Source organism: Nothobranchius furzeri, chromosome 5, assembly GCF_043380555.1.
Source record: "Nothobranchius furzeri strain GRZ-AD chromosome 5, NfurGRZ-RIMD1, whole genome shotgun sequence".
Lineage (NCBI taxonomy): Eukaryota > Metazoa > Chordata > Actinopteri > Cyprinodontiformes > Nothobranchiidae > Nothobranchius > Nothobranchius furzeri.
The window spans coordinates 78630121-78641739 of NC_091745.1; the positions used below are offsets into that span (position 1 = coordinate 78630121).

General features: G+C 42.6%; 1 protein-coding gene across 1 annotated transcript in view; it reads right to left on the bottom strand.

Annotated features, from left to right (window-relative positions):
* The window catches only part of flad1 (flavin adenine dinucleotide synthetase 1), a 13866-nt gene extending 6295 nt beyond the window's left edge, over positions 1 to 7571 (bottom strand). The window contains exons 1-6 of the mRNA XM_015950436.3: positions 7434 to 7571; positions 5893 to 5981; positions 5615 to 5762; positions 4840 to 5217; positions 4327 to 4440; positions 2637 to 2904 (exon numbers count right to left, since the gene is read on the bottom strand). Coding sequence (XP_015805922.3) covers positions 2637 to 2904; positions 4327 to 4440; positions 4840 to 5217; positions 5615 to 5762; positions 5893 to 5900 — 916 coding nt within the window. The 5' untranslated portion in view covers positions 5901 to 5981; positions 7434 to 7571. The remainder of the gene's footprint in view (positions 1 to 2636; positions 2905 to 4326; positions 4441 to 4839; positions 5218 to 5614; positions 5763 to 5892; positions 5982 to 7433) is intronic.
* Positions 7572 to 11619: the final 4048 nt, after the last annotated feature.

Here is an 11619-nt window from a genome sequence, read left to right on the forward strand (position 1 = left end):
AAAGCGGATAAAGCTCTGTGATTTGTTCACTAAGCAGATAGAGCACTATGATTGGCCCACCATTATGGACCAATCACAGCTCTTTATGTGTTTGAAACCCCTCTAGAGAGCTGTGATTGGCTAGCCAGAGTCCTGGTAGGAGCTGCTGAGGTTCCAATGGAGCATGCCTAGACCATTCTTTGCAAAGCAAGAATTTGGTCTAGATCACTAGGCTAGCAGTGGCCTCTAGTAGGAATGGATGCCTTGTAAGTCGTTCTCAAAGAGAAAGGAAGCCCAGAAGCATCCTGTGTCAGTACGGAGGAGTCAGCTGGAGGAGAGCGTGGCTGAACGGAGCAGGATTTAGTCCCATTTCCTGGTGTCTGGACAGCTCTCCTCTGATTGGCTAACAGCAACACAACTCAATGCAACGTTTATGTTTTATCTCCACAAATAACACAAGTCTGGAGGAGTTCTGATGTGTGGTGGAGCTGCTCATGCTAACGGTTAGCTTCTACTAGCTGAGACGTTCTCTGCTGTTTCCATGAATGTTAGTGACAGGGTGACGTAGATCTGTCAGGATTTTCTACTCCTAGAGTTTCACCGTCTGTTTTCTATCAGAAGCTACTGCAGGAGATAGGTGTAGGAGACTATTTTCATGTTCAGCCTGCATCAAACACTCAGAGTGACCCGTTAGAGTCAAACATAATCATTAAAAATGGTTTTCCAGTGTTCCACACCTTTAAAATTGTATTCTGCACACCAGTGAAAGCTGCCTGTCAGCTTGTTTTGTGCTGGCCTGAATGTGAGTTTAGCGTCTGCTTTCAAAGCCGAGTTCCATGCAGACGGAAATAATGCAATTAACGTGTAAATGATCCACTTTTGGGCTGCATGGTGGTGAAGTTGGTAGCGCTGTTGCAGGTGTGACACCCAACTGGGTCCAGTTCTGCACGACTTTTCTCCGTGAACTCCAGTTTCCTCTCGCAGTGCAAAAACCAAACAAACGGCGAGTCTAAGTTAGAACCTAGTTTGCATGCTAATTAACCCTGCGATGGACTGATGACCTGTCCAGGTGTCACTCAGCCTCTCACCTGCAACCCTGATGATGCATTTGCTAAGGATTATAATTAAATACATAAAGCAGAAAATTGAAGACAAAAAGCAACATAAAGGCTCCAAAATGGCCGACTGCACTGACCACATGAGGGTCTGATGACACATTTGGTTTGTGCTCATCTTTAAAGGGACTTTAAAGATGAGCGAACTTTTGAATTTTTATGCTCGTGATTGCCCCCTCAGGCCAAAAGTGTAACAGCAGCTTCAATAGTAGGCTCGTGCACGAGGCGCGCATGCTGTACGTGCACACTCCTTAACGAAAATAACAGCTGAGACAGTCCTGTGTGTGTGTGTGTGTGTGTGTGTGTGTGTGTGTGTGTGTGTGTGTGTGTGTGTGTGTGTGTGTGTGTGTGTGTGTGTGTGTGTGTGTGTGTGTGTGTGTGTGTGTGTGTGTGTGTGTGTGTGTGTGTGTGTGTGTGTGTGTGTGTGTGTGTGTGTGTGTGTGTGTGTGTGTGTGTGTGTGTGTGTGTGTGTGTTTGTGTGTGTGTGTGTGTGTGTGTGTGTGTGTGTGTGTGTGTGTGTGTGTGTGTGTGTGTGTGTGTGTGTGTGTGTTTGTGTGTGTGTGTGTGTGGCCCGGAGGACAGAGGACAGGAGAACAGGCAGCTAATTAATTAAATAATTTGGTTCTGTACCTTTCTCTTCAGCACAGCCGACAAAGGTTTATGATGGGTCAGTCCTCCTGCATGCTCAGATCATTCCCTTCCCTTGCTTGAAAAATTGTTCCAAAATGAAAGTTGAACCCACATCTTTTTTATCTGTGAATTCAATGCCGTTCGGCGAGTCTCAAATAAAAATTTGGGCATCTTACTGTAAAAAATATACCATTAATGTAAAAAATAAACTCTAAATGAACTATGTTCACATCCAGAATCAAACCCAGGTCTTCTGCATGAGAGTCCGACGTCTTACAAGGTGAGCTACACTCTAGTAACATTCACAGTATCTGTAACATTTATATCCTTGATGACAGCTGAAACAACGTCAAACCAAAGAACGGTTCGGAGTGAAAATGGCTGTTTTGTTGCTAATTTGCAGGAAATATCTAGAAGAAAGTTCTACAGAAAGTAGCTAAGGGTCCTCAGAAATGTAGCTAGCTTTGTCACTAGGCGTTAGGAACAGCGACAAAGTGGCACTGCCTCTCTCTCTGCTGCTAAAGCTACGGATAGCAAATGCTACGGGCGATGCCTGAGCGTGAACGCGCATGAAGCAGCCTGCTCGACCCGAGCATCTCTCTTTTTCTGTGGTTTTACAGAAAAACAGGCAATCACAGTAAAAATGCCAGGGCTCGTTCTACAGGACCAGGGCATTGCAGGAGAACGTATGAAGAAGACATTTATTATTTCTATACATGTTTTGGCTGTCACACTTCCATAATGCCCCTTTAAAGTTCTCAGCGGTTCATTTGGAACCATAAACTGTAAAAGTTGCGGCAGATTTACTCAGATTTTATCTGTTTTCAGTCACTCAGACCCAGTTTTCATCTGCGTTCAGCTGCTGTTCTGTTTAAAAAAATAAAGATTTAACGATCTTTCCAGGGTGCTCACCGTTGTTAGCCAGTCTGTACACCTCTGCGCTGGCGATGGACACCGGGTCTTTGACTATGGACACCACGCTGCCCTCAGGCAGCTCATCAACCAGCTGCGCTCGAGCTTTGTCCACCTCCTCTCGGCTGTTCGAGTCCAGAACCAGTCGGACTTTACAATAATTACTCAGCCAATCAGGATAAGAGCCGAGGGAAACCTTCCTGCCCCAGTCGGCCTGCACTTTGGTCAACACGGGAGCAATCTCCGTTTCCTCCGCATCAACAAACACCTGACGAGATAAAGTTTGGTTAGCTCCGTCGCACCGCTGACAAACAGGTGTTACACCAAATTCTGCGACCCATCACATTTTGTGACCCCAGGGGGCAGTGTTGCGTTTTGTTGCGTCTGTACATCCTGAATTGGCATAAACGAAGAAGATGCTATGTTCAAACCGTAAACTACGTAAGCTTTGAGGAAGTTGTGCGGCGGGGACCGTGGTCACAGAATTTGATAGCAGCCATCACAGAATGTGACCACCTGCATCTCAGTAATAACGCAGACGTCTTTCATTTTCACTAAAGATAATAACGACAAACGACGTTTCGTGATGTCTGTGTCATTTTATTTCCCTTTTCTCTCCACCAGTACATGAGTGGCATTGGAGTGACAGGAAAAAAACCGTAGCAACCAGATAATCTGCAGTGGTTTCTAATAAACTGAGGATGTGGATCACAACAATTTATTTCAATAAATGGACGTACTGAACATTTTTCCTGCGGACCTCGCATGTTGTAAAATCAATGTTTAACGTTAGCAAACATTTCTTGTCAAAGCCCTGGTTATCGCTAGGGATGCACCGATACCGATACGATACTGGTATCGGTATCTGCGCCGATACCGATACTGGTGTCGGTGCAGATACTGATACGATACTGGTATTGGTAAACGTTAAACGATACCAATACTGGTATCGTATCGGTGCAGATACCGATACGATACTGGTATCGGTATCTGCGCCGATACCGATACTGATGTCGGTTTCTGTGCAGATACCGATACGATACTGGTATCAGTATCTGCGCCGATACTGGTGTCGGTGCTGATACTGATACAATACTGGTATCGGTAAAAGTTAAATGATACCAATACTGGTATCGTATGGGTGCAGACACCGATACGATACTGGTATCGGTATCGGTAAAAGTTAAGCAATACCAATGCAGTTGCTTGTAAATGGCTTCCCTGTAACTAGTCATTTCTGTTCACCTAATATTTTAGTTTTCTATTCATATATTTAACGTTTTATCTACCTCACAGTCTTTTCCTGTTGAAAGCAGAGAAAAAAATAAAATCTATATTTCAAATCATTGCATTTTTTGTGTGGTAGAAGTATCGGTAATCGGTTTCGGCGAATATTCAGATCCAAGTATCGGTATCGTATCGGTTTGGAAAAAAAAGTGGTATCGTTGCATTTTTCGTCCCGTTTGTTTGCAATAAACATTAACAAACGCTCTTTTTAATATCCACGGTCCACGCCGCACAACTCCCTCAAAGCTTACGTAGTTTACGGTTTGAACACAGCATCTTCTTCTTTTATGCCAATTCAGGATGTACAGACGCAACAAAACGCAACACTGCCCCCTAGGGTCACAAAATGTGATGGGTCGCAGAATTTGGTGTAACAGCTGACTTCTGCAGGACGGCGTGTTACCTCACGGGTGTAAAAGGTGGTTCCTGAACTAGAAAAGAGGCGCTCCAGTCCGGTGAAAGCCATCTCCATGAAGGATGGGGTTCCAGGAAACACGTACACGTTACGCACACTGACCTTTGAGAAGGTGGACAAATGAGAACGTCAGAATGAGCTACAGCTGAGAGGGAAGGTGTGCCCATTGAAAAAAACGTGCTTTTTGCACCAGCGCATTCCTAAATGGGAAAAATAAAAACATCAAACACTTTAATAGGGCGAGTAAAATGAAAACTTACAATTCTAACATGAAAATGTAGATTTTTAGTCAACCGACCATGTCACAAGTTATGTAATGCTACTAGTTAGTGGTGTTCAGGTCAGTATGTGTAATGACTCTACCAGCAACACCAGCTGTGTTCTGGTGCACCGCGTTCTGGAAGTGAGCGGTTTGGTCTTATTTAACCAAAATAACAGAAACGTTTTAGACAAACCTCCGTTGTAAACACGAACAGATGTTTCTGAGGGCCTTGAACTCACCACCGGGTAGCGCTGGCACTTCCCAGACTGAGGGTCTGTTCCATAGTTGAGCTTGGCTGATCGGGGCACCATGGCCATCTTCATAGCCGGACCGTTCATGTCCGTCGTGCCGAAGAACTCCTCCACCAGCCGAGTGAGCTCGGGGTGAGGGTACAGCTCCTCCTGAAACGCCACAGCTATGCTCTCCAAGGTGATGTCATCGTGCGTGGGGCCAACACCCCCTGACGTTATGAGGTGTGTATACTGAGAGGAGAGGAGGAGCACCTCTTTGGCTATGACCTCCCGTACATCCGGTATGACGGTTATGCGCTGCACGGACACGCCGAGCCTCCGGAGCGCTCGGGCGAGGAAGGTGCTGTTGGTGTCGGCGGTGTGACCCTGAAAGACGCACAGCAAGTTTCACTGCGGCGCTTCCACGCCCACGTCAAACTCAAGGACCTTAAAACGACACAAAGCTGGAAAACTTTAAAGCTCTGAGTGATGACATCCAAGGACTCCACGGTCGACACATTCAGAGCGTCGGACGTGACATTGGACAGAATCAAAGGCTTCGTGTTTTAAGTCGTGTCAAGTCAAGGAACAACGGTGAGAAGAACGTCACATCAAAAAACAACCACAAGGTTTTCCTGGAGGCTACGAGACTCAAACACACCCAAACAGCCAAGGCTCACTGATCACAGAGGACATGTTTGTAATGTCAAACACACTCAAACCAGCAAAAAATAACTTTCAAAGAGTTTTACTGTCAGTCACAGAGAGCCTGAAAGTCAACTACCTTCAGTATCTCATCTCCAATGATGAGAATGGCTGCTGTGGGAGCGTCTCTATTGGCTGAACTACCGGTGGACATTGTTGCGTAGCTAAGATGAGCCACGAGTCTCCTCACACGGACCGCCGCTCTGCTCAGACTGGGGATGGAGAAGCTGGGAGACACAATATAACCATTAACCGCTGTCACCATTACTAAACCTCTGGCAGTATTCAGCAGAGTCAAAACCTCTCAGGTCGTTATAATAACAAGATGTCCCCATGTGGACAGACAATGATGCTTACAGCAACATGGATCCACATGGAGCATCCACAACTACTTCAGTGAAGCTCAGTCCCTCGGCTTCTTCATTATTTGTTTCCTACCAGAGTTCCTTAGAAGAGGAAGAGAAAATTTAAATAGTATGTGCATTGTGACTCCATAATTCCGATTAAGCATCACACATCTATATTCTACGGCGCCTAGGTACAGTCAGTGAGACCCCCCCACATATATTATACTCTTGTTTGTCCCTGTTACTTTTGTCTGATCCCGTTGGAAAATGTCTTGGGATAAAGAAACGTGTTTGTTGTTTCATGAGGATATTTTACATATTGTTGAATTATTTTGTTTCTTAAAAATAATAAAGCCAGTAATTAGTTGTTAAATTCATCACGCATTATTTTGAGAACCATGGTAAAGAATCACTGTTTATACAGCACAAGTCAGCTTTTCTTAAACAAAAAGAAAAAAAAGAGAATATTTGTTTAGGGATGTAAGAAAATATCACTATCGCAATATATCGTGATATTTTTTCCAGCAATATTATATCGATATTCAAAAGCTGTGTATCGGAAATATCGATATGGCAATATATCGTGATAATTTTTCCTGCGATTATTACATCGATATTCAAAAGCCGTGTATCGGAAATATCGATATGGCAATATATCGTGATAATTTTTCCTGCGATTATTACATCGATATTCAAAAGCCGTGTATCTAACTTTTGAAAGAATTTACATGCAAACATTTGTGTATTTTCTTTTTGTTTTGTGCAATCCAATCGCCACCCGCTAGTTGGCAGCAGTGTGCAACGGGTTTTGTTTCCACCATTGAAATGTAAATCCCTCCATCATGGGTCAGATACCTCATGTTAAACATGTTACGTATCAATTTGGACTGTTTATTGAACATTCTTACAATAAATTTAGTGAAAAAAATTGCTTATAATGTCTGACTGAATGTATTGCAATATATCGTGATATATCGTATCGTCTCCCCTGTATCGTGATTTGTATCGTATCGCCAGAATTTCAACAATACACATCCCTGTATTTGTTATGTTTCTGTCGTACTTTTCTTGAAGCAAAACCCTTAAATTCCATCAAAAACTATTTACAAAGGAAAGGAAAATGTGTCCAAAGGCCAGCTGGACAAATGCCAGTTGCGTTTATCATGCATGATTAAAACCAGAGTGCTGGTTACTGTGTGATAATAGAAACTAAGTACATTAAACGAAGCTGGATCATAACTAAATTCATTTCATGCATGTTAATTAACTCTAAAACACAGTGCCACGGACTCTGGTCATAAATGCGTTATTTATAACCTTTGAATCAACTCTGCAGCCAACTCCTACAACTCCTTGTGTTCTTCCTCAGACCTCCTGTGTGTGAGGGGAACTCGCAGTGACAGCAATCAATAAGTACGTTTTATTCCGTTGTGTTTGATCTATTATGTCCCGATTACCTTGGCTGCTACATACAGTATTTCACACACTTTCTCAAATTTGAAATTAGACAACCAAACTACTTTTATTTGAATTAAAACCAAGATTACTTACTCCTAAAGCTCAACGTCCTCGTATGTATCCTTAAAGCAGAGATGACGTCACGCCGGAGCCGTGAACCAATCACAAACCGCGAACTGATGCGCAGGGATGCGTGACAACCAATCATATTTATCAGAGGCGGGTTTTTAGTAGTCAGCAGTCTCATGTACGCGGAAACCGGTTGTGTATGAAATATTGCAGTTAGTATCTTAACAGTGCAATGTGTGGACGGAGTGAAGAAATTTGACTAAAAGCCCGATGTGGGAAAGTTAAATCACACGTTTGTGATGTTGTCGTGCGGGCGGAGGCAATGCTAAACATATGATGGTGCTCGCTAATCATTTCTTTTTCTTGGTTTGAAGGATATCACCGTGCCTCTTGCGCCCCTGCTGGGCTGGATGAGTTACGTTCCGAGTACACGCTACTTTCAGCCTCCGGGTGGAGCTTTCTGGCTACATTTGGCGATCATTTATCATAACATTAATAATAATTTTAAGAAACCATGTATATGTATTAATATATCCTAAATGATTACCTTTTAAAATGATGTAAGCTTTAATATTTAAATTATTATATCAAAATTATTACCCTGGTTAATGCTTTACCGTTTTTTAACCAGCCAAAGCAATATTTCCCAGTTATAAGATAAAATTAAAATGTGTATTTTTCAATTCATAAAAAAAGAGCAAGGAAAACTGTGAGTGGCACAATTGTAATTCCGAATCTTCGGAAAAAAGAGCTTTTTTATGTGTAACAAACCATCTAGTTAGCGTGTGGTAATTTTTAGTACTAACAAAATAAGGATTTATTAGTTTGACACTATTTAAAATGATCCATAGCTGAACAAAATTGCAAAGAGCTCGAAAATACTGATAAAATCAATGCCAAGAGCTAGACAGACAGATAGATAGATTAAATAAATACAGATAGATTATGGTTACTATTTTATTAATTTAATTATCTAATTTACTATAATTTCTTTGTGCTGAAAGAAACAAAACAATAATTGTTTCTTGTCTTTTGGCTTTCTCTTCATGGGTCACCACAATAAATCAATTCTCTCCACTTATTTCTAAAAGTTGTTAGTTACATGCTACTGTAGGTTATTATCTAATACTACCACAAATAATTATCCATCCGTCCATCCATCCATTCATCAATCCATCCATCCATTTTCATCCACTCATCCGGAGTCGGGTCGCGGGGGCGGTAGCCTAAGGCGAGAGGCCCAGACTTCCCTCTCCCCAGCCAATTGGACCAGCTCCTCCGGGGGAATCCCAAGACGTTCCCTGGCCAGGTGAGAGACATAGTCCCTCCAGCGTGTCCTGGGTCATCCTTTAGGTCTCCTCCCGGTTGGACGTGCCAAGAAAACCTCACCAGCAAGGTGTCCAGGAGGCATCCTGACCAGATGCCCGAGCCACCTCAATTGGCTCCTCTCGATGTGGAAGCAGTGAATCTACTCCGAGCCCCTCCCGGATGACCGAGCTTCTCACCCTATCTCTAAGGGAGAGCCCAGCCACTCTTCGGAGAAAACTCATTTTGGCCGCTTGTATCCGCGATCTCATTCTTTCGGTCACTACCCAAAGCTCATGACCATAGGTGAGGGTAGGAACGTAGATCGACCAGTAAATCGAGAGCTTCGCCTTCTGACTCAACTCTCTCTTCACCACGACAGACCGGTACAACGCCCGCATCACTGCAGACGCAGTACCAATCCGCCTATCGATCTCACGCTCGTGTTTAAACTTTCTCAAAGTTCAAACCTTCAGAGCAGAACACAAAGCGCTGTAAAAATAAATAAATAAATAAAGTGTGCACAACGGAACTAAAACTAGTGAAAGGTGAACTGTTACTGCACCGATGTTTTCTGATGTTGGTTTGAAACTGTTTTTCTGTGGTGGCACGTGCACATTTAATTTCCGTTACACGAGGAGATGTTCCTGGAGGGTGGTTCTGCTTCTGCTGGTGAACACTCAGGTGTCAGATCTGCTGTCTGCAGCTGCAGAGCATCAGCTCCATGTTCGGTGGACTCTGGAAGTTTTGACTTGTCATGTGTGGGTTTTCCAGTGTTGGTGGTAATACGCTGCTGTTATGTTGAAGAATGGACCAAGAAAAATGAAGGCTGACGATTATTACACGTAAATATAAACATGTTAAACACGGTCAGCGCGTGTTCCCACGGCACTGATGTGTTTGAGGTTGTAGAGAAGTAACTGTTCAGTAAATAAATGTCTGACAAACGGACTTGTTCACAACGGTCGTGACCCGGCGGGAACAATCCGAATAATTAAAACAACAGAATAATTTACCTTTTCAGAAGCAGTGTTGGGCAAGTTACTTCAAAACTGTAATGCATTATTTATTACTTGTTACCCTCATTTTAATGTAATTGATTACATTACAATATTACAGATTTTAAAATGTAAGGCATTACACTACTTTTGCATTACTTTCAGTTACTTTCACCAAAACAATTTCAATACGAAATAAGTCATGTGACGCTCAATGAGCTCATGACACATCCAGAGGAAGGTGATGTGGTGTCTGAGCTAGGATTGCTGGTAAAAACAGTCAGATATAATAACAGGGCTTTAAAATGATTGTTTATTAAATAAAAGCAACAACAATCTGTACTCTCAGCACGCTGCCATCTTAGATTAACTGAGCAGGAAGTGAGGTGGTGGGGGCTCCAAGCCTATATTTGCCTTGGTCCCCAAATGCCTTGATACGGCCCTGGATGTGGGACTGACTTCTGGGGTGATCTGATTCTATCACATGTATAAATATTAAATGCTTATATATTATTGCTTTTCACTGGTAAAAATGTGTATTGGGGATAAATCTACCTACTTTTTTTCTTTTCAAGCCCTTTGTTTTGTTTTCTTGATTTTATTTGAATAATTTCTGGCCCTTTCTCTCTCTAACCTTCCTGCATGCTGCATGTTTTCTCCGTCTTCCAGAAAAACGGTAAACTAGATTTCCTACTTTCTAACTAATCGGCCAAAGGGATCTACCGAACGCAAAAAATAAAAAATAAAAATAAATAAAAGCTTAATATGCGCTGCGATCCAGCAGCAATGAGTTGAAATCACCGGGCGAGGGCACAGATTATGAACTCAGCTGAGGCAAAGCACGTCAGAAAAGTACAGAAAGTACAGAGAATATGGGCTGATATGAACGATCGCAAGTTAATTATTTTGTTTTGGTGGACTGATTTTGTGAATATAACAGCGGCCGCGCGCAGGACGCAGCTGGAGTATTTGAGCCGTTACCGCTGCGTCTTCTCTGCTCATAGAATGCCCGCAAAGCTGAGTCCATGAATTACGTCATATATGTAGATACCGGATCTTTATTTTGGGCTTTCCGCAATTTTAATTTTTAAGAAACCCACATCTTGATTCTGGGTTTTAAAGTGCATTGTAATTACCGCGTTACTGACAATTGTACCGAGTAAATATTACCATTTTCTTTCCCTGTAATGCCTTACATTACCACATTACAGCTAAAAGCAATGCATTACAGTAATTAATTACTTTTGTACCGCGTTACTCCCAACATTGTTCAGAAGGTACCTGCTTTATCAGGCTTGTGTTAAATAAACAAATGCACATTGAAAACACTTCAATTCTATTTTATTAACCTAAACAACCCGCTTTTAATATTTTACACCCACTTTACGCTCACGAGGAAGTTCTAAGATCCATAAAAATGCAAAATTATTTTTCGTTTATTCTAATAATCTACGGTTGATTAAGGTAAAAAAAATCCATGAAACAATCACGTGACTCCTTAAAGCTTGTAAAGTAAATGGAGTCACGTGATCTCACAAACGCTGAAGACGCACGTGACGCAGCTTCTTTAGCTTGCTGGCTGCGTCTGCGCATGCGTGCTCCTCTCCACCCTTTGATCACGTCCCTTTGTGACGTCATCCCGCCAGCCGATAAATAGCGCGCTAGAACCCACTTCGTCAGTCAGTCGAGCCTAGCTAGCTGGAAGGATGCGTCGATTCAGTAACCTCTTAACTACCCGTACAGCCATGTTTGCTGTTACTGTGCTCGTGGCAGGTGTTCTAATTACTAAAGGTGTTAGAAAAGCTTATAAATATTTTTATGGAGGCACAGAAAAAAAGGATTTATCCTCTATAGAACAACTGGAGTGTGATTTTAATAGCCCTGGACTCGAAATTTCACCTTGTCTA